This window comes from Lepidochelys kempii, chromosome 5 (assembly GCF_965140285.1).
Source record: "Lepidochelys kempii isolate rLepKem1 chromosome 5, rLepKem1.hap1, whole genome shotgun sequence".
Classification (NCBI taxonomy): Eukaryota; Metazoa; Chordata; order Testudines; family Cheloniidae; genus Lepidochelys; species Lepidochelys kempii.
In genome coordinates, this window is record NC_136384.1 from 2,762,014 (window position 1) to 2,789,037 (window position 27,024).

The window sequence follows — 27,024 nt, forward strand, 5'->3', positions numbered from 1 at the left end:
GGTATAGTCTTGGCCTTCGCAGCGCCCTCTGGCAAGGAGTTCCGCAGGTTGACGGGCGCAGGGCGAAGGAATACTTCCGGTTGTTTGTTTTAAACCCGCTGCCCGTTCGCGCCCCCCAGCGCTTGTGTCCTGAGCCGCAGTAAACAACACGTCCGGCTTCGCCCTCTCCCCACCCGCCACGATCGCTCAGGCCCCTCTCCCGGCCCCCCGGCCGCCCTGTTCCGGCCACGCCACGCCGGGCCCTGAGCGGTGCCGGCGAACGGGCCCTGTCACGTGACGGGCCGGGACGCACCGTCTCCATGGCAACGCTCGGGGGGTGGGCGGGGACATAGCCTCTCCGGGGCCACGCTCAGTCGTTTTAAACTAACCACTTCCGGGTCATTGCCCCCCCCCCCCCGCCTTCGCCTCTGAGTTCTGGAGAGGCCGCCTTCGATTGGCTCCTGTCACGGGGGAGGCCCGCCCCCGCTTCCGGCCGGCCGGGTGTGGACAAGATGGCGGCGGTCGGGGCGCTGCAGGACCGGGTGGAGGCGCTGGAGCGGCGGGTGTTCGGGGCCGGGGCGGCCCGGGTGGGGCCGCGCAAGGTGCGGGGCTGGGCGGGCCCCTCAGCACCCGCCCCCCGGCCTGTGTGTGGCCCCCGCTGCGGGGCCGGCTCCCCCCACCAGGGGACCATCCAGGGCCCCTGGGCTGGGCCCGGGCGGACCCTGCGGCTCGGGGCCTTGCGCCGCTCCGGGGGGGGGGAGGCTCGTGGGGGGCGGGGATTGGCCTGGGGGGGGAGGCTCGTGGGGGGCGGGGATTGGCCGGGGGGGGAGGGGGGAGGCTCGGGGGGGGCGGGGATTGGCCGGGGGGGAGGGGGGGAGGCTCGTGGGGGGCGGGGATTGGCCGGGGGGGAGGGGGGGAGGCTCGTGGGGGGCGGGGATTGGCCGGGGGGGAGGGGGGGAGGCTCGGGGGGGGCGGGGATTGGCCGGGGGGGAGGGGGGGAGGCTCGGGGGGGGCGGGGATTGGCCGGGGGGAGGGGGGGAGGCTCGGGGGGGGCGGGGATTGGCCGGGGGGGGAGGCTTTGGCTGTTGGTTCCTTCAGGAGCGCGGCCATGAGCTCTCCCCCCCCCCGCTGCGGGTTCTCCTCCAGGGCCTTGCTCGCTCCACTCCTGCCCCCAGCGATGCTCCCCGGCGGGCAGAGCGCTCCCGGGCCGGGGGGGCAGGCCCTGCACGGGGGGCAGGAGGACTAGTGCGGGGCCTTTTGTCCCAGTGCCCCGACGGGCTGCCTGGCTGGGGGCTGCTTCGTTTACTTCTGAATTGCCGCCCCCTCTGGGGTACAACACGGGCTCTGTTTAGCAGCCCCTCGTATCCTCACGTCACCATTCGGGCAGCTCCTTGAACTATGCTGCCTGTGAATGTTAGTAGCTGAAACCGTTTTAAATAGGTTTCAGAGCAGCAGCCGTGTTAGTCTGTGTTCGCAGAAAGAGCAGGAGGACTTGTGGCACCTTAGAGACTAACCAATTTATTTGAGCATGAGCTTTCGTGAGCTACAGCTCACTTCATCGGATGCATTCATCCGTTTTAAATAGACATTTTATCTCCTGTCACTGCTGGTCTGTTCCTGACAGTTTAGTCTTATTGGGATCCAGGAAGTGTCACTTAATCCCTGTTTGGTTTATACCATCTCTTACCTTCTAGGCAGCAGATGGTTTGGTGAAAGTTCAGGTGGCTTTGGGAAACATTGCAAGCAAAAGAGAGAGGATTAAAATTTTGTATAAGAAAAGTAAGTATTCATCCAGCATTTGTGTGTTGTGGTTTTTTTACCCCCAGGATTTAGATCCAAATTGTATTTTATGTGGTGGTCTTGTTGGGTGGCCTGTCTGAGATCATTTGAGGTGTGTTTTGCAGTGGGTTTAAAAACCACCTTAATTTGCCTCCCAAGGAGCTAATTATGACTGAGTAGACCAGCTGGCATCTCTCTTGCATGCAGTGTACCTCTTGAGAGGTGAGAGTAAGGTGTTTTGGTATCCGAGATCTAAAACCTAAGGTTTCAGCTTTATTCCTTCCCTAGGACTCTGTGTGCTATCCAGTGTCATAGGCACCAACCCCATGCATGCTCTGGGGCTGGAGCACCCATGTGGAAAAATTAGTGGGTACTCTGCACCCACCAGCAGCCAAGCTCCGTGCCTCTCCACCTCCTCCCCTGAGCATGCCCCGGCCCGCTCTTCAGCCTACCACCCACTGCTTGCTGCTGCCAAACAGCTGTAGGGGAGGGGGGAGGAGCGGGAACATGGTGCACTCAGGGGAGGAGGCGGGGAAGAGGCAGGGATTTGGGGAAGGAGTCAGAATAGGGGCAGGGAGGGTGCTGAGTTGGGGTAGGGACTTTGGGGAATGGGGGTGGGGGCAGGGCTGGGCCAGAAGGGGGGTTGAGCACTCACTGGCGCCAGAAGAAGTCTGCACCTATATCCTTTGTGATCAGATCCTCCTAGAAATCTGCAGCCCATCAGGCCTGGTGTTATCAGCAAGGGGTAGTACATATTCAGTGTATGTCCACCTGCAGAAAATTATGGGCTCTGACTTCTCACTGGCATTGGATCTTATTTCTCCCTGTTGGGTCTATTAAGGACAACTCCTATTGCAAGCAACCTTGGGATTTTTGTATCAGAGGAGAGATGTTGCTGAAATGGCATGCTGTGCCTGGAGAGGACACTGGTGCCACTTCAGCACACCCTCAGCCAGCTTCAGAAAGCAAGACTTGCGTGTGTAAAGGAAAGACATTTCAGAGGGCAGGGGAAGTAGCAGGCCACATGATGGAAAGGGAGCACTCGCTCTGTGCCTTCCCTTTAAAGAATGAACTGTGACTTCTGCAGTTGAATTTAAAATTGGCTAATGTGATACTTAGCAGGTTAGTGGGACCTTGTGTAAATAATGGGTGCCTATTGGCTTTGGGCCATGTGTGTACACACTTTTAAAATAAAATCAAACAAGGAAACTTACAGGCTTGGTGCAGCAGCAACTTTGTATGGTTGAGTCAAAAGCCATTCCTCTCCGATCCCCCACTGAGGATGTCTCTGCATCTTGGTACATCTGAATTGTGATCTAATACAGTTAACCAGCTCAGATTTGTAAGCTCTTTGAGGCTGTGTGTCTTTCAGATGTTCTGTAAAATGCTGTGTAAGTTCATGGTGCTGTAGAAATACTGTAGCTGCTGATTCTTCTTAACAAAATCTTTTACTAAGTGGGAAATTGTGACAGGCAGTACTTCCAGAACTAATCACTTCTCTCTCCCTCCCTGTAACCTACTTCTGATCTTAGTTGAAGATTTAATAAAATATCTGGATCCTCAGTACATTGATCGAATGGCTGTTCCCGATGCCATGAAACTGCAGTTCATCTTAGCAGGTACGTCATGAAATGGAAGGAGTATGCTCATTCCCCAAAAGCTCACAAGATAAGTTGGGGTGGGGGGTGGGATTTTAATTGAATACAGTTCTTTTAATCTCTTAATTATGGGTTTAGGACAGAAATGCCTCACTTGGCGTCTCGTCTTCCACTGTAAACTGGCTAATGCTTCAGTAAAAGATCAGAAATGGAGAAACTACAGTATGAATTGTATAGAGAAGAACAAGCCTGGTTCAGTCCCCAGTCTCTGGCTCCCTGGCGAGCACTTGGAATGCAACTGGCACCGTGGAGCTTGTTCCTGAATGAGGGGTGCTTTTCTTGCTATCAAAGGCCTTCCCTGAATAAGAAATGAGTGACCTTGACTCCCTCTGAGTCTGTCTAGCCTTTGGTCAGGCGCTTGTGTTGGGGAGAAAGGGGTGTGTGGAATTGCTACCCTATGTCTAGAAACTGTTGCGGTAACAATAGTTTTCATAACAGCAGTTAAGTGTATATATACTGTGATGTGCATTAAGTTGTCATACCTTGAGTTTGTAGCCCTGCCCAGCTCTCTCACAGGGGACCTGAGTCGCCCCTCTCCTGTGGAAGGCGTGTGTAAATCCATTGTCTCCAGTGGCGTTTTCCCCGATTCATACTGGTGTAAGTGAGGGAGAGTTGGAGCCACGAGGTTGACTTTTAAAGGGGCTCAACAACTGAGCCAATGAAAGAGCACGTGCCTTTTCCATCACTAGCTTAATGAGGAACATCCTGGCTTCTGCTCCTGGTTCTTCCCTTTATGTACTGTGTGCTGCCTTTGAGCTTCTGTTTCCCCATCTGATAATACCTACCCCAGAAAAGGGTGGGGGATGTTTGTGAAAGGCACAGAGATCCTTGGTTGGTTGGAGGGTGCAATAGTAACCCCTCAGTATCATTGTGGTGAAGTCTTTCTGCTGCATGTAGGTTTGATTGCCTTATGAGAAGGGGAAGCTGAACCAGGCCAATTAATCAACTTATTTTTTCTCATCTGTGGAAAGCTGAAATAATGTTTGACTTAAACTTCTCCTTCTCTGTCTTTTAAACCAGAGGAGCAGTTTATTCTTTCCCAAGCCGCCCTTCTGGAACAGGTGAACAACCTCCAGCCGTTCTTGGACAGTGCACACATCAAAGGTAACACATGCTTATCTGCAAGCTAACTTTTCATAGCTGCTGTCTTGCTGTTAGCGAAGACCAGTGGCCTCTCTTTCGTTACCCTTCGTGCTGAGAAGACTGTGGAAATGCTGTTTTTAAAAGTTCTCTAGCTGTCTGCCTCAACTAACCAGAAACCATTGTAAGAGTTTCCAGCCCTGAAGAGTTTGCAGTCTAAGAAGGCTAAAGCAGTGCAGCAGCATGCAGAACAAATGCAGAATGTGGCATGGCTGTCCTCTTCAGCAACATGGGCTTGAATGTATTCTCCTGGCTATGATACTCCCACTGTACAGGGAGGATGAATTTCAGTGACCCCAGAGCCATGTTATACTGGCAGGACTGTTAAATATTCCTGAGATGCTGGTCCAGTGAGCCAGTGTAACTATGAGGAAAAATGGAGGCCAACAGATACACACTTTAGAGAAGCCTTAGAATCTTATAGGGAAAAGCTCAGTACAAAGTCTCCATTCTAAGGGGTAGCTTCCTGTTCACTGTGTATCCCTGCCCCTTACACAGTGAGGTCTCTCTAGTCTCCATGCAGTTGCTTATCAGTAATATTCACATATAGTAATCCAGTTGCATGCTTCATACAAGTCTCTTGGGCATCTAATCCTCAGCTTGGGACCCATATCTCATGGCCCCAGAAGCAGCAGAGGGGTGACTTTGGAAAGTTGTTTTCAGTTGGTTCTGATCAGCGTGTACACAAACAACTAAAATGTTGGCATTTCACTTATTTTGCAGTAAAGTGGCAGTAACCAGTGGTGATATGGTGGCCAGCAGTATTTCTCTTCAGGGCATTCTGAGCTGTAATGTGCTTCCTCTGACAAAGAAGTGTATTAAATTAATCCCAATAGAAACACTTTAAATATGACAGGTTTCAGAGTAACAGCCGTGTTAGTCTGTATTCGCAAAAAGAAAAGGAGTATTTAAATATGCTTTTACACAGTCGTCTCTACTTTGGTAACTGCAATTTCCTGGATGTAAAAACTAAGTAGTTTTTGTTCTTTTGTTCTGTGTGCTTTGCAGCTGCTCCTGACCATGCTGCTAAACTGCAGCGACTTGCTCAAATCCACATACAGCAGCAGGTAGAGTGAATACTTATCATGGTTAATCTTCAATGGGCAGGGATGGGGCCTTTTGTTAACTGTAGGTAATTCGTGGGCAAGGGTGGGGTAATTAGTAGCACAGATTAGAGCCACTCTAGTTAAAATTATCAATATTGTTTTCAGTTTGTCCAAATCATGGAAATTGCCAGGAGTCAGATGAGATCTCTGCTCAGGAACAATCTCTGCTCAGTGTACAAATAGCTTTGGGTGGCTTTTTAAAAACTGCAGTGGATTTAACCGAGTAACATTTCTACATTAGAGAGAGGGTAACAGGCATAGAGAGGTGAAGTGACCAGCCCAGCATCACACAGGAAGTTTGGGGCAGAGATGGGAAGTGAACCCAGAGCTCCTGAGTCCTAGACCAGTGTCTTACTCCCCAAACCATTCATCCTTGTACCCTGTTGTGTTCCTGTTACTAACTCCTTTGTCTCTTCTTCCCCCAGTTCTGTACCTCCGCATTAGGGTGTGTCTCTTTTGCAATCTTAGGCTCCTTGGGTGGGTCATTCCCTGACTGTGTCTGTAGACTGCCTAGCCCAGTAAGGCCCTGATCCCAGTTGGGGCATGTGGCCACAAGTGCAGTGTAGATTTTGTAGTAGTTACAGTAGCACCTGGCGGCCTCGCTCGGGTCCTGTTGTGTAGGAACTGTACAGAGTGCACGAGGGTCGCTGTCCCAAAACACTTGCGCTTTGGGGAGATGAGCCATATACAAAGGGTGCAGCGAGAGGGAGGCAGTCAAATATTATAGTGGTGCATCAGCGCCACGTACAGTTCAGGTTGTGTCACAACATCTGTTTGAAGGTCGACCTTTCCAAGTCCTGTAAAAATGGCATGCTTAGTTCCATGTCTCTGAAATTTGGTGTGTCTCAGCAAGGTGTAGGGTAAGTGGTGACACACATTTGGAGTCATTTGATGGAGAGGTCCCTGAATTGCAGCCCCCCCCGCCCCGCCGCCCCCCCAATTTCCTTTTGCTGCTTTGTGCTGTTAAACAGAGCGGCACTAATAACAAGTGAATCTCAGACCTGTTGACAGCTGTGAACTCACCCTTCAATTAACATAATGAAGGATAAATTCATCACAAGCCCCCACCTAGGTTAAAAGTAGTTTTGGACTGAGTGACTGGAGGTTGCTATAATTTGTGAATCATGGGGGAAAATTTTATTTTGTGGGGTATGTCTGGGGAGGAATTAGACAGGTGAAGGCTTCCTGGGAAGGGAGAGGTGTCTGGGGATGGGACAGTAGAGAAATAGAGGGAGACGGGTTTGGGGCTGCAGTGGGGGGAGTTATGGGGAGCGGAATAAATAGTGATGGATGGTAGGGGAGGCAAGAGAGGTTGGGGGGGGGATCAGGTGTAGGAGGTAGAGCACCCCCTAGCTCTGCCAGTTTATCTTAACTGCTTTGCCAGTGCACCCCAATGCCCTGCAGCCCCCCTCACCCCAGCTCTGCCAACCCTATCCCAACCCTATCCCACTATACTGTAGTTGCCCTTTGCTCCAGGCGCTGCATGTGAGCTGGGTTATAGGCGGGGGAAGTAATGGAAATAGAAGTGTTTGTAGACTAGGGAATGAAGCCTTCAGGGAGATGGGTAGAATTAGTGGGGGAAGCAAAAGTGGATGGGAATCTGGGAGGCAGTGACCATGAGTTGGTTGAGTTCAGGATCCTGATGCAGGGAAGAAAGGTAAGCAGCAGGATACGGACCCTGGACTTCAGGAAAGCAGACTTCGACTCCCTCAGGGAACGGATGGCCAGGATCCCCTGGGGGACTAGAAGGGGAAAGGAGTCCAGGAGAGCTGGCTGTATTTCAAGGAATCCCTGTTGAGGTTACAGGGACAAACCATCCCAATGAGTCGAAAGAATAGTAAATATGGCAGGCGACCAGCTTGGCTTAATGGTGAAATTCTAGCGGATCTTAAACATAAAAAAGAAGCTTACAAGAAGTGGAAGGTTGGACATATGACCAGGGAAGAGTATAAAAATATTGCTCGGGCATGTAGGAATGATATCAGGAGGGCCAAATCGCATCTGGAGCTGCAGCTAGCCAGAGATGTCAAGAGTAACAAGAAGGGTTTCTTCAGGTATGTTGGCAACAAGAAGAAAGCCAAGGAAAGTGTGGGCCCCTTACTGAATGAGGGAGGCAACGTAGTGACAGAGGATGTGGAAAAAGCTAATGTGCTCAATGCTTTTTTTGCCTCTGTTTTCACTAACAAGGTCAGCTCCCAGACTGCTGCGCTGGGCATCACAAAATGGGGAAGAGATGGCCAGCCCTCTGTGGAGATAGAGGTGGTTAGGGACTATTTAGAAAAGCTGGATGTGCACAAGTCCATGGGGCCGGACGAGTTGCATCCGAGAGTGCTGAAGGAATTGGCGGCTGTGATTGCAGAGCCATTGGCCATTATCTTTGAAAACTCGTGGCGAACGGGGGAAGTCCCGGATGACTGGAAAAAGGCTAATGTAGTGCCAATCTTTAAAAAAGGGAAGAAGGAGGATCCTGGGAACTACAGGCCAGTCAGCCTCACCTCACTCCCTGGAAAAATCATGGAGCAGGTCCTCAAAGAATCAATTCTGAAGCACTTGCATGAGAGGAAAGTGATCAGGAACAGCCAGCATGGATTCACCAAGGGAAGGTCATGCCTGACTAATCTAATCGCCTTTTATGATGAGATTACTGGTTCTGTGGATGAAGGGAAAGCAGTGGATGTATTGTTTTTTGATTTTAGCAAAGCTTTTGACACGGTCTCCCACAGTATTCTTGTCAGCAAGTTAAGGAAGTATGGGCTGGATGAATGGACTACAAGGTGGGTAGAAAGCTGGCTAGATTGTTGGGCTCAACGGGTAGTGATCAATGGCTCCATGTCTAGTTGGCAGCCGGTATCAAGTGGAGTGCCCCAAGGGTCGGTCCTGGGGCCAGTTTTGTTCAATATCTTCATAAATGATCTGGAGGATGGTGTGGATTGCACTCTCAGCAAATTTGCGGATGATACTAAACTGGGAGGAGTGGTAGATACGCTGGAGGGGAGGGATAGGATACAGAAGGACCTAGACAAATTGGAGGATTGGGACAAAAGAAATCTGATGAGGTTCAATAAGGATAAGTGCAGAGTCCTGCACTTAGGACGGAAGAACCCAATGCACAGCTACAGACTAGGGACCGAATGGCTAGGCAGCAGTTCTGTGGAAAAGGACCTAGGGGTGACAGTGGACGAGAAGCTGCATATGAGTCAGCAGCGTGCCCTTGTTTCCAAGAAGGCCAATGGCATTTTGGGATGTATAAGTAGGGGCATAGCGAGCAGATTGAGGGACGTGATTGTTCCCCTCTATTCGACATTGGTGAAGCCTCATCTGGAGTACTGTGTCCTGTTTTGGGCCCCACACTACAAGAAGGATGTGGATAAATTGGAGAGAGTCCAGCGAAAGGCAACAAAAATGATTAGGGGTCTGGAACACATGACTTATGAGGAGAGGCTGAGGGAGCTGGGATTGTTTAGCCTGCAGAAGAGAAGAATGAGGGGGGATTTGATAGCTGCTTTCAACTACCTGAAAGGGGGTTCCAAAGAGGATGGCTCTAGACTGTTCTCAATGGTAGCAGATGACAGAACGAGGAGTTGCAGTGGGGGAGGTTTAGATTGGATATTAGGAAAAACTTTTTCACTAGGAGGGTGGTGAAACACTGGAATGCGTTACCTAAGGAGGTGGTAGAATCTCCTTCCTTAGAGGTTTTTAAGGTCAGGCTTGACAAAGCCCTGGCTGGGATGATTTAACTGGGAATTGGTCCTGCTTCGAGCAGGGGGTTGGACTAGATGACCTTCTGGGGTCCCTTCCAACCCTGATATTCTATGATTCTATGCGTTCCTGGATAGGAGGCCTGGTTTAGATGCGGGGGCTGGGTTGGAGGAGGGAACACCATGAAGGGGTTAGGAGCATGGCTTGGGAGGTGTGCTGTAGCAGGGCTGGTGGGGTGCAGCTGGTGTCTGTGGAGCTGAGGGGAGACAGGGACAGCTGGCTCAGAATGCTGATTGCAGGATGTGACACCTACAGCTGCCTAAAAGACCACTAGCTCCCACCAAGAACCTACCTTTTGTTTAAAACCACGAGGGAATTCCGTCATCCCCGTGCAGAACAGCAAGCCAAGCAAAACTCCACTGCCTGAAAACCAGGAGGTGCCCATGTGGGCTTAGCTCTGCCCTCTTTCAGCAGTGCCCCAATATACCCCATTAGAACACACACCTTTACTCTGCCAACCCCACAACTGCTGAAATGTACGAGCTTTTCACCTCGTGTTACAGCCCAGTCGCACTTAGCCACAGGATTCCATCAAACACGGTTAAAAGGACAAAAGAAGCTGACCGTGCCACCTTCCTGATGTTCCCCAGAGCTGGCAGTGGCTACTGAGAAGTATTTGGATGCACTCCAGCTGCAATCACTGTGAGGTGGAACTTCACTAAATGGTGGGGGCAGTAACTGGGCCTGAGGATTTGTGTGGATTCCTTTGAGGTGCATGGCAGAGCTGTGATTGTGATAAGAGGAGATCTGTGCTTTGCACCCTCTGATACGTGTGAGCAAAGGGAAGAGGTTCGTGGGTACCTTCAGGATGCAGTGTACATCATTTCTATGCACAATTGTATTGTGTAGGTTATGTCAATAGCAGGGCAAGGGGCTTTTTTAGTACAGGATGTCAGCAGTGAGGGGGAGTGAGAAGGTTCTAATGCTTTCTTGATGGATAAGTGAAATGAGATGGTCCCCGATGAGTAGGTTTAAGGGAGCTGTAAAAGGCTGAGAAGTGGTTCTTAAGTTGTACACTTGTGCTCTTCTTTTGAGGAGCTGGCTAAGGCTTGCTGGCACTTGAAGCACTGCAGAGGCTCTGCTGCCGTCCTTCGGTGTAGATACGACCTGCGCTGCCGGGAAGGGTTCTCCCATTGGCACAGGGAATCCACCTCCCGAGAGGCAGTAGCTCAGTTGATGAAAGAATTCTGATGACCTAGCGCTGGCTACGCTGCCGGTTAGGTCAGCTGAACTGCATCACTCAGAGGTGGATTTTTCTCATCCCTAAGCAATGTAGTTAAATCAACCTCATTTTCTAGTATAGACCAGGTCTAAGTGTGTGAGGGTACGTCAGGATCTGGAATCTTACAGTGCCAAGGGCCAGTATGAGTGTGTGCTATTGAGGCATTGCTTGAAAAGAGGAGAGGGAAGGTGACATGGAGCAGCCTTTTTCTCCTTCAGTATTGCTAGATGGCTTTTTGCTAAATGGGCTTTTTGTGACCATCAAGGTCCAGGCCCCCCAGGAGAGAACAGAACCCCAAAGAATAAGCAAGTGAATCAACTGGTTGTATACAGTGTTACTGTGAGAAATGTGTGTCAAGTAAGGTCTTTTATGGAAGCTTGCGATGGTCTGAACATGATGGTCATGAGGTGATATGTACACATGTAACGGTTTTGTGTGTGTAGAACAGTGTAACTGTAACTAGGGCCTGGCCTGCACTAAAGAGTTAGGTCAGCCCATCTAACGTCACTGAGGGTGTGAAAATCCGTACCCCTGTGTGAAGTTGTTAAGCTGACCTAGCCCCTTCCATTAGCATAGGCACTGTCCATGCTGCCTCTGTGCTACTGTAGCGTTTCAGGTGTAGACAAGCCCTAGGGTGCACCTGCAGCGTCACCTCACAACAGGAGGTGAAGTAGTCAGGCAGGGAGGGTTACAGGCTAGCTGTTTACAAAACTAACTGCAAGGATCTAGCACTGTACAACCTAGGGAAAGACAACGAGGACTATTACGTTTAATGGAAAGACACTGAAACTGAAAAGAAATCCTTAGGTCTTGGAAAACTAAGGCCTGGTCTACACTAAACAGGAACGGTGTAGTGAAGCTGACATAACCCCCAGTCTAGACAGTGCTAGGTCAGCGACCTATCTGTAGCTTCCCAGGGACGTGGATTACCTACGCCAATGGGAGAACCCCTCCCATCAGCATAGGTTGCATCTGCAGCTGTAGCATTTCCGTGTACAGCTGTAACGTTTCAAGTGCAGACCAGCCCTATAGAAGAGGGGGGAGGTCCTCCACCCTTCTCACCGCTGCTCTGCTGTGTAGCTGTAAATTATTACTAGAGTCTGAGCGAGTGAGGGGGAAACCCCCCCCCACACACACACACACCTTGTTAAAAGGGAAGAGGGTTTGAAGTGAAGGTTATCCAGAAACCACGGGCCAGCATCTAAGCAGATGCTGTCTGTACGAGACTGGATCCTCTCGAGGACACGGTAACTTGTACTAGAAAAGGGAATTTAGTAGGGCTGTCAAGTGATTAAAAAAATTAATCACAATTAATCACACTGTTAAACAATAAAATACCATTTATTTAAATATTTTTGGATGTTTTCTACATTTTCAAATATATTTCAATTACAACACAATGCAAAGTGTACAGTGCTCACTTTATATTTTTATTACAAATTTTTGCACGGTAAAAAACAAATATTTTTCAATTCACCTAGTGCAAGCACACTAGTGCAATCTTTGTCATGAAAGTTGCACGTATAAATGTAGAATTATGTACAAAAAAACCTGCCTTCAAAAATAAAACAATGTAAAACTTTAGAACCCACAAGTCCCATCAGTCCTACTTCTTGTTCCACCAATCACTCGGACAGACAAGTTTGTTTACATTTGCAGGAGATAATGCTGTCTGCATTGCAAGATATTTACATGCCATATGTGCTAAAGATTCATATGTCTCTTACTGCTTCAACCACTATTCCAGGGGGCATGCATCCATTCTGATGATGGGTTCTGCTCGATAACTATCCAAAGCAGTGTGGACCGATGCATGTTCATTTTCATCATCTGAGTCAGATGCCACCAGCAGAAGGTTGATTTTCGTTTTTGGTGGTTTGGGTTCTGCAGTTTCCACATCAGAGTGTTGCTCTTTTAAGACTTCTGAAAGCATGCTCCACACCTCGTCCCTCTCAATTTTGGAAGGCACTTCAGATTCTTAAATCTTGGGTTGAGTGCTGTAGCTATCTTTAGAAATTTCACATTGGTACCTTCTTTGCATTTTGTCAGATTTGCAGTGAAAGTGAACATGTGCATCATCCAAGACTGCTATAACATGAAACATATGGCAGAATGTGGGTAAAGCAGAGCAGGAGACGTACAATTCTCCCCCAAGGAGTACAGTTACAAATTTAATTAACACATTATTTTTTCAACGAGTGTCATCAGCATGGATGAATGTCCTCTGGAACGATGGCTGAAGCATGATGAGGCATATCAAACTTTAGCGCAACTGGCATGTACATAGCTTGTGACGCCAGCTACAAAAGGGCCATACAAACACCAGTTCTCACTTTCAGGTGATATTGTAATTAAGAAGCGGGCAGCATGATCGCCCGTAAATGTAAACAGACTTGTTCGTCCGAGTGACTGGCTGAACAAGAAATAGGACTGAGTGGACTTGTAAAAAAAACTCTAGAGCCTGCGTTGTTTCGTTTTTGGGTGCAGTTGTGTAACAAAAACCCCCCCACATTTGTCAGTTGCACTTTCATGATAAAGAGGTTGCATTATAGTACTTGTATGAGGAAAATTGAAAAATATGATTTCTTTTGTTCATCATTTTTACAGTACAAATATTTGCAATGAAAAATATAAAGTGAGCACTGTGCACTTTGTATTCTCTGTTGTCATTGAAATCGATATATTTGAAAATGTAGAAACCCATCCAAAATTATTAAATTTCAATTGATATTCTATTGTTTAACAGTGATTAATCGCAATTCATTTTTGAGTTAATCGTGTGAGTTAACTGTGATTAATCGACATCCCTAGAATTTAGCTAATACAGATGTGAAGCCTCAGATGGCATCTGTCTCTTTTCTGTCTAACTTTGCTTTTCCTCACTATTGCATCTTTGGAACTGCATTTTCTGTGAAATTCTGTTTGCTTTTATCCCAAGCAGGTGTCTGGTATGCAGACTGTGGGGAGTGTGTGCACCAAAGTGAAGTGATAACTGGGGGCAGGTTTCACTCCTTCGGGGGTGACAAACCAGAGGGGAAAAGTCTGAGTGTCTGGTAGTTAAGAACTCGGGGAGATGGATTTGGGGGGTGGGGACAGCTCGGGACCAGAAGGGCTAGTGGATCACCCTGCAGGGAGTAACTAGGTGGGTGGAAGCCAGGGTTGAGAACCTTATGTTTGTAGGCTGGCTAGTGGTGTCAGGGCCCTGAGCCACAGCAGCACAGCCAGAAGGCCCCCAAAGTTACAGGCAGGCAGTGACAACCCCTTACTGGTCTAGGTGGTCCCCCAGAATGTGTGTGTTGTACTGGGACACTGCTGGAAGGGGCAGAGCTAAGGTTGTTGCCTGCGCAACCTGAGCATTGCCTGGGGCTCAGAAGCTTGGGTTTTGCTCAGCTCCGTGTCCTGCAAGGGATGACGTTCCGCCCAGCAGCCTTATCTCTGCATTAGCGTAGATGTTGCCATTGACGGTCCAGTACTGCCAGCTCCTGTGCTTTGGGGTTTCCTGCACCTCATCTGAGTGTCCTTTTCCCGCAGTAACCTCTGATCACAGCCTGGAACGGCCAGATGCTAAGCCAGGCACTGACCTGGGCTGAGGCTCCCCCCCCCCCCCCGCCTCAGTTTCCCTATGATGGTTACTTTCCTCCCAGGGGGCTGGGAGGATAAATGCTTGGAAGTGCTTTGGAGCTGGAAAGTGCTGTATCCAGATCAGGATGTCACTTATTGCCTGCTCACTGAGCACTCTCCTCCTGTTGCAGGACCAGTGTGAAGCAGTAACTGGAAACGTCAGGGTGCTCCTAGAAGACTACAATAAGATGGTATCCTTTAACCCCGGGCACAGCCCAGCCAGGACAATTGTTAATCTGAAAATAGCTGTACTAAGTGGCAGAATGACATTCTAAGGATTCTTCAGCCGGTCGGATATCTTGGGTAGCCGACTGTTCTAGCCCCTGGTTTTTGAACAGGGAGAGCTGTCTGCGTATCGTATTGTCCCCTATGGCGCATCCTCTGTTCGGTGTGTGACACACAGCGCTGTGTCATGTTACCAGACAGAGAACCCAACCGCTCATACTGCCCTGAGGGTCCAGCTAGCCCAGTGAGTGAGTGTCTAGATCTCCCCTTCACTGAGAGGAGCTCTAGAAGCTCATGCTGGGCTAGGGGCCCTGACGACCTCTCAAGGGCTGGTCTCAACACAACAGTGGAGAAACCTGTACGTTTGCACTCTCCATTCTGACAGCTTCTTGCTCAGAGCGCATCCTGGACGGGCAGCTGTCAGCAGGTGGGTCGCTTGGACTGCTGATCGCTGAGAGCACCTGCCTGAGCTACATTAGACTTCCTGGCTCTGCTACTTTCAGAGTGAGAAGTGTGGATCCCAAATGAAGGCTCTAGGCCTCCTTCCTGTGGTGTGGCAGGATAGAGAGCAGGCCGTGGAGTTCCAGGGCATCAGGTGGGCTGTTCTGACTCTGTACTAAGCCCCACTGTTGTCTTGGGCCTCTTGAAATCCCACCTCCGGGAGAGACTCCTTAGGATCAGCACAGTGCTTCCCTGGGCTTGAATCTGATCGCTTGCTCTCTACTTGCCTTGGTGCATGAGCCCAGACTCCACTGTTACCCGTCACAGGGTAGAGGCGGAGGCCCCACGCCTGTTGTGTTCACGTCTGTACAAATCAGGTGTCTGACAGAACGGCAGGGCTCAGTCTGGCTTCTGAGAGTCGCCTGGTTCATTCTCCGGGACCGTGGCGCCTCGGCTTTGCTGCCACATTCTTTGCCATGTTCTACCACTTCTTCCTTAAAAGCCTTTTTCAGACTCTGCTTCTGTCTAAGCAGTTTGTCCAGTGGGATGAAATGCTGACGCAGCTGGAAGCGGCCAAACAGGTGAAGCCTATGGCAGAGTGATGGCAGCGATGTATCGCCAGGAGAAATGCAGCCTGCAGCCCCAAGCTTGGGTGAGCTGGGGAGGATTGCCGCTGTACTGGTGCCAGCGTGCAGTGCTCTGGCCTGGCTGCTTGGCGCAGAGTGCTGCGTGCTGGGACTTGTTGTCTCAGGGGGCTGCACCTACATAGTGAAGATGAAGGTGGCTTCCAGTGATGGCATAGGCTCTTGAAACCCACTTTTGGCCCACAGGCTGCACTTTGCCCTCCCCGACTTTCTTAAAAATGAAGCCAGGTGACTGGCGTCCTGTTAGAACTCGACTGTCTGCGCTCCTCCTGACTTGCACTTCCATGAAATAACTTTGACTTCTAATTTATTTAAAACTCCCGGCTCAGCTCACTGTTTGGGATGTGATGGAAACACGGATCTGTTAAACTTACTTGTGGACCAGAATAAAATCCTCAAACATTAACTGCATTGTGGCTCACTTGCTGTTCTTTGCTAACTTCTGGAGTTATGGTAAAAACATAAGAACGGCCATACTGGATCAGACCAATGGTCAGTCTAGCCCTGTATCCTGTCTTCTGACAGTGGCCAATGCCAGGTGCCCCAGAGGGAATGAACAGAACAGGGAATCCTCAAGTGATCCATCCCCTGCCGCCCGTTCCCAGTGTCTAGCAAACAGAAATGAAATCTCCCTTGCGTAACTGCAGATACCTGCTGCTGTACCAGTCACTGTCAGCTTCCTCACAGCTGTATCCAGATTTATGCTTATAGCTGAAGAAATAGCAGTGGGCGCTGGACAGGCTGGCAGGAAGTGCTCTGGCTGGCATCGGGCAGCAAATTTCAGCCTGGTCTCTGGCACGGGGGGGACTGTGCCCATCTGATGATCCAATGGGGGTCTGGGGAGAACTACTGAGCTGCTTTGGTGGGCTGGTGCATGTGCTATTAGGGACTCCAGTCAGTCTAGTCAGTCGGTTGCACGTCCTGCCCTGGGAGTGCCTGTGAAGGGAGACTGTAAACCTCTCCCCTGAAGAAAAGGGCTGTTTCCTCTGATGCTCACCCACCGTCCTTTTGCACAGGGCTGAGAGCCTGGGAAGTCACAGGGAAGGTTCTTCCCCTTCCCCTGCTTTGTAGCTCAGTCCCAAGAGGGGAAAATAAGGCCAGGTGCCTGCAGTGCAAGGGCATAAAAGTGATGGGTCCTCCCACTCTTCGGGAGAGGCTCTGGGAACTGGGGAGAAGCCCAGCCGGTAGGTGCAGGGTCCGTCGCAGGCTGACAGGCCCCATCCTCACTAGGCTCCATTTGGGCCCTTCTTAAACTTTTGTCTTGAATAGGTGAAGGTGGAGTGTCCTGGCTAAAGCAACAGGCTGCGAGTCGGGTGTTCCCAGTCTGGATGCATCACCTCTCTGCTGCTGTTTTCCTGTGAGAGCTGCAGGGGAATGTTGGCCACCCATGGGGACAGCGCCCTACAAAGTGCCCTGTGTCAGCAGACGACTGCTGCTCGTAATGGCTGCTAAGGAAGGCTAAAACCAAAGGCCTCTCCCCCCTCCTCGCTCCGGTGACTAGCTAGTGCTCGTGGCGTGTCCTGCAGGCGCATACTGGGCCAGTTTCCAACAATGGGGAGAAGCGAGCTACAAGCAGGAGGCCCCTCCGACAAACCTCTGCCAGCCTCTTGACCTTTTCCATTGCGGAGACTTGCACCGCAGTGCAGCAGCTGGGAGATGGGCAGCTCTGAGCCATGCAGGCCCAGATGGGTCAAAACCAGCACCTGAAGCTCCACGCGAGAGACAAGGAGGCAACAGCGAAGCCCCTGGGGCGCTGGCGTCCTGTGCTCCTGCCCCACAGCGCCGCTCCCCAAGCAGACTGCCACCTTCTGCCCCAGCTCTGCTTTCTGGGTGCCCTGCAGTGGAGACCCCTATCCAGCACGTTGGGTTGGCAAAGGGCCTGACGGGGATGAAGGGCTGCAGCCGAGAGAGATGGTCAGAACTTCCTATCCCATACACTGCTGCTATGGGACTGTGCAGCAGCACCAGGGGGTCTGATAGTCAATGGTGGTAACAAAAGGCAGGCTCCTGTGGCGAAAGGGGGAGAAATCATCCTTGCCAAATGTTCCCGCTGCTCCTGCCAGCGATGTGTCAGTCTGACTTGTGCTGAGCTCGCTCATCCATAGCCCCGGGCACTGGGCCAAGCATCCCAGAGAGCTGGGTGTCCACCGCTGCTGGATCCCCCTCCTTGCCCTGGCAGGCGCGAGGGGACAGGGAACCTGTGGAACTCCACGTGCCGAGGTCCTGGGTGTGGAGGGGAGGAGCGATTGGCTCATGCCCTCTCGGGAACACTCCAGGGAAGGAATGGAGTTCCCAAATGCCGCACCTCCTGTGCAACACGGAGTTAGGAAACTGTCGTCTGTAATGTTAATAAAGCCCAGGGTGTTTTAGCCCTGGCAGCAGGAGAGCCCCAGCATGTGTCCGGCAAGTGGCCGTCCCCTGTGCTCACGCAGCATTTCCCCTACACGTTCTAGCCGGGCGCGTAAGGAGCCCGTTGTCCTGTTCCCTAGTGTGCTGTGCTGGTCTGGAGCAGCCACCAACGAACCCCCCTCCTGTGCGAGCTCTGCTCGGACACTGAGCCAGACGCACCCAGGATCGTTTCCTTGCAGGTAGGGGGTGACCCCTCCGCTTCGGGCCACACAGCGGGGCCAGGATCTCCGCCCGCGTTGGGGGATGCTGCCTGAGTGCGCAGGGCCGTGAGGGTGCACGGCTGTGCCAAACGCTAGATGGCAGCAACGTTTGCACAGTGACTCTCCGCCACGGGCTGGGCCCAATGCCAGCTCCAGAGGGGTCTGCCCGCGCCCAGCGGCTTGGTCCTGCAGCCCCGGAGTCGGGCACGTTGGGGATGAAGCACGGCTGTGCCGCCCGGGGGGGACGGAGCTATGACGTGTCAGCACACTAGTCAACCCGGGCCCACCCCGCACGCCCAGCCTGGCGGCAGCAAGCCAAGCCCCACCCCTAGGGGGCACCCCCAGTGCACTCGCTGCGATCACGAACGATGCATAGACCTCTGGAGCTGGCTGGTGTTAGCGGGAGAGCACCCTGAGCTGCCTATTGCCATAAGAAATGTGATGCCCAGGAAACTCAGCGTGCTGCCCTGTGGGATGCCTGGTGCCAGCAGCCTGCGATCCTGGCGGAGGCCGGGCTGGGCCTCAGCCAGCCCCGCTCGCCCCTCTTCTGCAGAGACCGTGGCTAGCATGCGAGGGGGCTTAGTCCCCATTCGCTCCTTGACCTCTCCACAGCGGTGCCCCTCCGGGAGCCAGGGATGGCGCATTGGCTGGGGCATCGCTCTGTACGTCTAAGGCCTACCCCTGCTTGTGCGGCAACAGGACAGCTCCCAACAGCCCCTGCTAGCACCCCAGGGAGACAGGCTGGGGTGGGAGCCTCAGAAACCCAGGCCCTTCTGCAGCCGGGAGAGCCACCTGCGTGGGCCCATCAGGGTGGCTATAATGGCAGTGGTGTCCTTACACTGCAGGGGGCGCTCTCCTTCCTCTGTAACAGCTCCCTAGCTTCTTACGCTGGCCTCTGATGCAGCAAAGGGCTGGGGGACCCCCATCAGGGCGGGGCGAGGTTTCCCTGGGGGCTGCATTTGACAGCTTCTCGATGGCCCTTCCGGCCTGACATTTCGGTTATTCTGTGCTCCACGGTGCATCCTCCCAGAGCAGCGCCCGGCCCCCTTGCCAGGGGAGGCAAGAGGTGCCCAGGTGGGGCCCAGGCTGTCTGAGGGCACCTTGCCCCGTGGGAGAGGCGACACCCTGTACTGCATGGCCCAAAAGGGTGGCATTCCCCCCGCTGAACCCTGCGAGCTGCCAGGACCTCTGCACAGGACCACGGACAGCGACACCACTCGGGGAAGCCAGGCAGCGTCAGCGGCCGTCTGCTCCCGTGTCCCGGCTCCACTGGGGGCCAATGTTCGATGCTGCGGAGGAAGGCAAACAGCTCCTGTGCTGCACTGACCCCACTGGGCCATGGCATAGGGGGTACGTGTGTGTCTGTGAGTGTGCATGCTTTTGTGCACCCGTGCGTGTGTGTGCGAGGGCGTTTCCTCCTGACCCTGGCTGCTTGGGCCCTGCAGCATGAGGACTGGCTGCCCTTATAACTTGATCCTAGCTAGGGTAATTGCAGACTCCGTTTCTAGGCACACAGATATCCACTCTGAAGATGGGCTGGACCTGCAGGGTTCGTTCCGGAGCTAGATCGCTGCTGCGGCTCACTTTAGGGGTGTTCGTAGCCAGGCTGTTGGTTCAGCTGCTATAGGAATAGGCACCAGCTCAAGGTTTGGAACTGGACCCGGACTCTGGCTTCCCTAAGGGGCTGCTTTCAGGGCTCGTAGTTTAACCCTTTTTGGGCTCTCATGAAGTGATTTGCCTCGGCAGTTCCCTGCAGCAGGGAGTTGCACATGTTTACCGCGCTCTGTGCAACGATGTTTATCCTTCTATCCATTTCAGGTTTGCTGCTGTCCGATGTCATTGCCTGCCCGCTTCTCGTTCTCTGTCTTGGACATTTCCAAGGCGCCTTTGCCCCCGGTACTCAGTGCTGTACAGCGACTATAACGGCCTCAGATGCTATGGTGATGGGCACCAAGGAAAGATTCCAGAGAAAGCAAGGTGGGTGGCCAGCCTGGGCTCTGACCCCATCATCTCTCCCCTTCTCCACTGGGCTTCTGAGCCGCCTTTCTCCTCCTCCTCCTGCCTCTCCTGGGTTGCATCTTTCCCTGTTCCTACCTTATGGGGTGGGCTGAAGGGACCCAGACAGGGCCTCCTCTTCACCCTCCATTACGTTATATCCCCTCTCCCATTCCTGGACTCTCGTTCCTGAGCCCTGCATGGTCTCACTAGGGTGTCTGCTCTCGAGGTCCCGAATGTTCTGGTCCGTTCCCTGCCACAGTGTTGCCTTCCCCAGCTCTGGGTCTCCTGTGACCGAACCGAGAGCAGGAAGGCTCAGGGAGATCGCTGTGGGGAGGGCAAGAGAGATGCCCGCCAGCCCAGCCTGACCTGGCGCTCTCTGGCCATCAGCTGCTCCGTGAACTCCCCTCCGCCTGCCTGCTGGACTCCAGCTTCCTCTGCTGCGGGGAGAGGCCAGGAGTGTCAGAATGACCCCAGTGGGGGCAGGGAGCCGGCACTAATACCAGCTGCCCCAGACGGAGGGCATTGGGCCGGTACCGGCTCCTCACGGGTCAGGGTCTGGAGTCCCTGCCCAGCACGTCTCTGCCACCTGCACCTGTCAGGTGCTGTCCTTGGGCACCTGGCAAGTGACCAGCCAGGCAGCGTGGGGCCCCTCTGACTTGCTCGTCCCACCAGCGGCATGAGGCCAGAGTACAGGCCTGGCCCAGGAGTCGAACTGCTGGGGTAATTAGCATGCCAGGTGAGCCCCAGGCCCCCCAACGTGGCGACATCGGCATGATACCATGGCGACACAGAGACCCAGCCCTCGGCCTGGCGCTGCCATGGTGGGGGGCGGCTCCCAGCAGACCCTGCCGCCCCTGTTGGCGACACTCACTGGGGAGGCATTACATCTCATCCGCCCCTCCTGGGCTTGCTCCAGACTCCAAGCCATGTCCTGTGTAGCTTCCTCCTCTGGTCCACCATCAGCTGTGCTGGGGGCTTGGAGCCTGGGCTCCTCACACACCAGGGGATCCCTGGTGGAGACCAGGGCGGAGAGAAAATCCCTGGGGGAAGTGCCATGCTGTGACGAGCCCGAGATCACCCTCCTCTTGGACCACCATGGACTCTGGGCAGCTCAGGCCAGCTGCAGACAAGGGCTCAGATCCGGCTCCGCTCTCAGTACCAGGGCCCCATCACCGTGGCATCTGGGACCTCCCTGAGCCATTCTAGCCCTAGCCGTGCAGAGCTAACCCGGCGTCTCGTGGGCAGAGTGCTAGACCGACCCTGTTCCCGTCGTACGGAGAGTTGCTAGCAGCTCCCTGGGGGAGCTCGCCTAGTGTAGGTAGCTGCTGTACGAGGGGGCCGAGGGGCCATGCTATCCTTTCAGGGTGAGGATGTGGCCAGGTTTCTCTGTGGCCCCTCTGCTGATGGTGCCATGCCAGGGCTTAGCCAGGAGTGGCCTGTGCGATGTGCTGGAGCAGCCGTTCGGCTGCACAGACAGCTTGGAGACTTGTCCTCGCCTGGGGGGCCCAGCTGCGGTGTCCAGGGTGGGGAATGGCTACAGGAATGTGGAGGGAAGGGCCGCAGGGACTACAATCCCAGCATGCAATGTTCCCTTGGGATCCCCGCATCCCTGGACCCAGCAGCTCTCCCTGAGCTGCATGGAGCTGCTGGCTGGTTCTGGAGCACATGCAGGGGCCTTCTCCAGGTGCCAGTCTGGCACTGCGGCAGCTGGGGGATGTCACTAGCTCAGATGGCTGCTTGGGATTGGATGTGGCCAGCTGGCCCCTCCCTGCCAGTGCAGTGATCCAGGGAAGTCCGGGGAAGTTCTGCTCTTGGCTCTGGGTCCTGGTGTCTAAATCCCTTTGCAGCCCCCAGAGCTGCCGTGGAAGACATCCTTCTCCTGGGAAATCCCCTGGCCTCCAGGAGGGGGCGTCACCCCCTCGGATCCCTAGGAAGTTCCCCCATTTTTATGTAATTCATGGCCCGGGAGCGTCTCAGATTGGGGCCGCACTGTCCCACCTCTCTTCCACCTCTGCTCAATTCAAGGGAGGCTGAGGCAGGCAAATCCCTTCTTACCCAGCCACCTGGGGAGCTGCGGGGAGGCTGTGTCCGTGCCTTGCTCTGGGCAACTGAAAGACACTGGGGCCACGGGGGCTTTTACACAGCAGTGCTCATTGGGAGCTGGCTGCAGGGGAGAACCCTCCTCTGTCTTTTTTTTTAATTTGCAACCAATGAGCTGCTCAGGGCATCCGCTGTGGAACCTCTTCCCATCTGCAGTACTGGTTTGAGTCCCCAGCGCCAGGCCAATCTGCCAGTGGCCCGTGGGATCTGAGCACGATGGGCTCATCACAGTTCCTAGCAGGGACGTGTCAAGGCCAAGGGCTGGAGTGGTGATGAACAACTCCCAGTCCCACTCTGGGAGGCACGTCGGCAGGGTGAGCGCCGGGGAAGCGTGCCTTGCCTCTCGTTCTGTGGCTAAACAGACCATTCCCAGTGCTGTCAGTGCGCCTCCTTCACCGACTGGCTAAGGGGCAGATCTGCAGAAAAGGCCCTGGGAATTACAGTGGACGAGAAGCTGGATATGAGTCAGCAGGGTGCCCTTGTTGCCAAGAAGGCCAACGGCATATTGGGCTGTATTAGTAGGAGCATTGCCAGCAGATCGAGGGATGTGATTATTCCCCTCTGCTCAGCACTGGTGAGGCCTCATCTGGAGTACTGTGTCCAGTTTTGGTCCCCCCACTACAGAAGGGATGTGGACAAATTGGAAAGCGTCCAGCGGAGGGTAATGAAAATGATCAGGGGCCTGGAGCACATGATTCATGAGGAGAGGCTGAGGGAACTGGGGTTATTGAGTCTGCAGAAGAGAAGAGTGAGGGGGGATTTGATAGCAGCCTTCAACTACCTGAAAGGGGTTCCAAAGAGGATGGATCTAGACTGTTCTCAGTGGTGGCAGATGACAGAACGAGGAGCAATGGTCTCAAGTTGCAGTGGGGGAGGTCTAGGTTGGATATTAGGAAAAACTTTTTCACTAGGAGGGTGGTGAAACACTGGAATAGGTTACCTAGGGAGGTGGTAGAATCTCCTTCCTTAGAAGTTTTTAAGGCTCAGCTTGACAAAGCCCTGGCTGGGATGATTTAGTTGGGGTTGGTCCTGCTTTGAGCAGGGGGTTGGACTAGATGACCTCCTGACCTTCCAACCCTGATAGTCTATGATTCTATGAAAAACAGTATGATCCGGAGAGACTTTGCAGACTGGTCCGTACTGAACTTCAAAGATAGCATGATAGAATAAACATTAAATGGCAGGAATGTAGAACTTAAAAGAGGGAGATGTGATGGAATGATAAAACTGTATTATACTATACAGCCACTCGGTGGCGCTGTGTGACAGACCTTATTTATGCTAACCTTGGCCACACCTGGCAGAGCATTAAAAGATCTTATAATAAACACATCTGGGGTGTATCTCTCTGGGAAGGAAGCTTTGTGGCCAGTCCGTATCTGGTGTTAGCCTGACTTGCTAATAGCAGCCCTGCAGCCTATCATATACAAGGGATACGAGACAACCACCAGCCTCTCCCCTTCCTGAAAGAATCCAGTGTGCAGATTGCAACAAATCCCAACACAGGCCCACTCACTGCACCCAGTGCACATATCTTGGGAGCAGCACCAGGAACCCTAGTCATTCGGGTACCTAAATGCAGGCCTCCAGCTCTGAGAGCTCTCCCTTTGCTAGCACTGGTAGTAAGTCTCTCATCCTGTCTGTGGCCACCTCACCAGCCAACACGTTCACAGCATAAGCTGGCCCATAATGCACCTGTCCCTGAGGCTTTCCTCCAGGGGCATTTAATCCATTTGATGTTATGAGAACGAAATAGCCCCAGCTTGACCTGAGCGGCAAATAAAACGAACAGGTGCTTTCTCTTGCCTTGTTTGGATTTAATGAAACGGCAATAAAGAGGCAAAGCTCCCAGCTGCGGCTGCCAAAAGCATGAATTCTAGCCAAAGCATGTCTTGGGAGGCTGTCGGGAGAAGGTCATGGGGAACTGAGTCGGGTTTCATGACAATCAGGGATTGGCAGCCAGGGTGAAATCAAACCCTCTCCTTGTAACCCTTCTCATTACTCCTTGTGGGCACAGAATTGTTCCTGGCCCTCCCCAAAAAGCAGTTTTAAAGGCTCCTTTATCTCCTGCCCAGCAGATCAGATCTCTGCCCTGGAGAGTCTGATCACCCTTGCTAGCTACCACCAGGGGCTGCAAGCCCCAAACCACGTGCACCCCACTGCAGTGGGTGCTGTACCGGTAGGATCCTAGGGCTGAATCCTGAGGCCCTTCTTCAGTTCTGGTGCAGGCAAACTTCCACTGAAGCTTTGTCTGAATCCGGGACTGCAGGTCTGGCTCTGGACACTAGGGCTGGAAATGCCCTATCAAGTCATCTTGGGCTGGATCCTGCTCTTGGTCAGACCACTGTGAGCCTGCAATAACCCCAGTGGGTGCAGTCACTCCGGATTCAAACTGGTTTAACTGAGATCAGTCTCTGCCCCCTTGTGCCCCTGGGGTCAGGGTGTGCCCCGTACCAAGCAGCCGAATCTGGATGGGTGGGAGCAGGTCAGGTGTAGACTGATATTTGCAGCGATGAGTGTGCCAGAACCACCCTCACTCTGCAATCCATATGGATCTGGCTGAGGAGTTAGCCCCGCATCTCGGTCTTTCTGTTTAAAACTTGAGACCACTACTCCTCGTTCTGTCATCTGCCACCACTGAGAACAGCCGAGCTCCATCCTCTTTGGAGCCCCCCCCTTCAGGTAGTTGAAAGCAGCAATCAAATCCCACCTCATTCTTCTCTTCTGCAGACTAAACAACCCCAGTTCCCTCAGCCTCTCCTCGTAATTCATGTGCCCCAGCCCCCTAATCATTTTTTCTTAGTACATTACCCGGGCCTATAACAAGTTGGTCATCTGGCTGTCCCTTAGTTACAACTGGCTGTGGTCGGTTTAAACCCTTGAGTTGTCTTCTGGTTCTGTATCCGCCAGCTAGAGAGTTTGCTCTGTTGTTTGTTCTTTCTGAGGGACAGTCCATGTTGACAGTTTCTGTTGGACTCTCCATTTTCAGTTTTGCTCACATGTGATCAAGGCTCTGAATTATTTTTCTTTGTGGCAGTTGGAGGTCTCCATCCTTTCCCTCCGTCCAATACGACATGAACACTGTCACCGGGTTCTGGACCCAGCAGGTTTCTAACCACGGGGCAGCTGTTTTAAAAGCGTTTGCAAGCTCGTTTTACCTTTTTATCAGATTTGGCTATTCTCGTCAAGTCTGGCCATTTCAGAGAGAGGTTCTTGTCCAGAGTTGGAACAGTAGTTCTGAGTTGTCTTCCCATCAGGAAGCTTCCAGTAGCTGCTATTGGTGCTGATCTGGAACTCAGAAGAGCAAGGAGTGGATCTTCCTGCTGTAGGATTTTCTTGGCTGTCTGCACAGCTCTCTCAGCCTCTCCATTCACTTGTGGGTAATGGAGGCTCCTAGTAATATGATCAAAATCATATTTAGTTTGGAATGACTTAAATTCTGCTGCAATGAATTGTGGTCTGTTGTCTGTCTCTAGTTATTCTGGAATGCCGAAGTGAGTAAAAGTACACTTCAGTTTCTCTATTATACAGCAACATATTATGTCTTTCAAATACGTTATTTCTAAATACCTGGGGAAATAGTCCATTACAATAAGGTCATGATGTTCTCTGAATTTGCATAAATCTGCAGCTAGTCTCTGTTAGGATATAGCTATTCAGGCCTGTCTGTAAAGGCCTGTACTCTAAGAATTTAGGTGTATTCTTATCACTTAGCTAGTTCTAGAGGTATAAAAGAAAGAATCAAAATCACTGTCTGCCGGTGTAAGGGCCTTCTCGTACCGTGACAGACTGAGGCCCTGTTCTTAGGCTAAGGCCTTTGGCTAAGCAGCAGAGGCAGCCATAAGCTGGGAAGCGAACGGTCACATCCTCACATTCCAAACTTGTCCCATTGAAAGAAGGTGCTATTGGGCTGTTAGGCACTATCAGGACAGGATTGTATTCTATCATCTCCAGAGAAAGGGAAGTGTCTAGAAAATGTAAAAGGAAACTTAGTTTGATAGCATCCTGTCTGGCAAGAACTCACTTATCGATAGCTGGGATGTGAAATCCTCACTTCTGTATTGTCTTGTCATTATAGTTCCCACTTTGCTATTGTTTGTCTGTATAATCTCTGTCTGGTTCTGTGATTGTTCCTGTCTGCTGTATAATTAATTTTGCTGGGTGTGAACTAAGGTGGTGGGATATAATTGGTTACATAATCATGTTACAATATGTTAGGATTGGTTAGTTAAATTTCAGGAAAATGATTGGTTAAGGTATAGCTAAGCAGAACTCAAGTTTTACTATATAGTCTGCAGTCAATCAGGAAGTGAGGGGGTGGGTGTGTGTGGGGAAAATGGGAACAGGGAATGTGGGTAAGGAAATTAGAATCATGTTTGGCTAAGGGCAGGAATGGGAACAGGGACACAGGTGTAAGGCTCTATGGTGTCAGAGCTGGGAAGGGGGACACTAAGGAAGGAAACCGGAATCATGCTTGCTGGAAGTTCACCCCAATAAACATCGAATTGTTTGCACCTTTGGACTTTGGGTATTGTTGCTCTCTGTTCATGCGAGAAGGACCAGGGAAGTAAGTGGGTGAAGGAATAAGCCCCCTAACAGTCTCTTCCAAGGGCTTTCTGGTAGGTGTGTTTGTACAGTATATGGTTCAGCATTGTTTCTTAAGTTGATTTGTACTGAATGTCCTTTCAAATGTCCAGTATCATCAAATCCTCTATCCTTCCACCTGTCTCACTAGGTCTATCA

At 52.2% G+C, this 27,024-nt stretch overlaps 1 protein-coding gene across 1 annotated transcript; it reads left to right on the top strand.

Annotated features, from left to right (window-relative positions):
• The first annotated feature begins 445 nt into the window (after window positions 1-445).
• Window positions 446-15,980, top strand: LOC144930544 (dynactin subunit 3-like). The gene is made up of 7 exons (XM_078852688.1): window positions 446-581; window positions 1,674-1,758; window positions 3,291-3,377; window positions 4,437-4,520; window positions 5,565-5,623; window positions 14,396-14,455; window positions 15,443-15,980. Exons 1-7 carry the CDS (start codon window positions 492-494, stop codon window positions 15,530-15,532), a joined length of 555 nt encoding a protein of 184 aa, XP_078708814.1. The 5' UTR covers window positions 446-491; the 3' UTR covers window positions 15,533-15,980.
• Window positions 15,981-27,024: the final 11,044 nt, after the last annotated feature.

Bases quoted from the DNA above. Each gene is read 5' to 3' on its own strand.
- LOC144930544 (XM_078852688.1), top strand. From the start codon at position 492: ATGGCGGCGGTCGGGGCGCTGCAGGACCGGGTGGAGGCGCTGGAGCGG. The intron at 3,378-4,436 runs GTACGTCATGAA...CTTTTAAACCAG, and splicing joins ACTGCAGTTCATCTTAGCAG to AGGAGCAGTTTATTCTTTCC. The intron at 14,456-15,442 runs GTATCCTTTAAC...AGCCTTTTTCAG, and splicing joins TAGAAGACTACAATAAGATG to ACTCTGCTTCTGTCTAAGCA.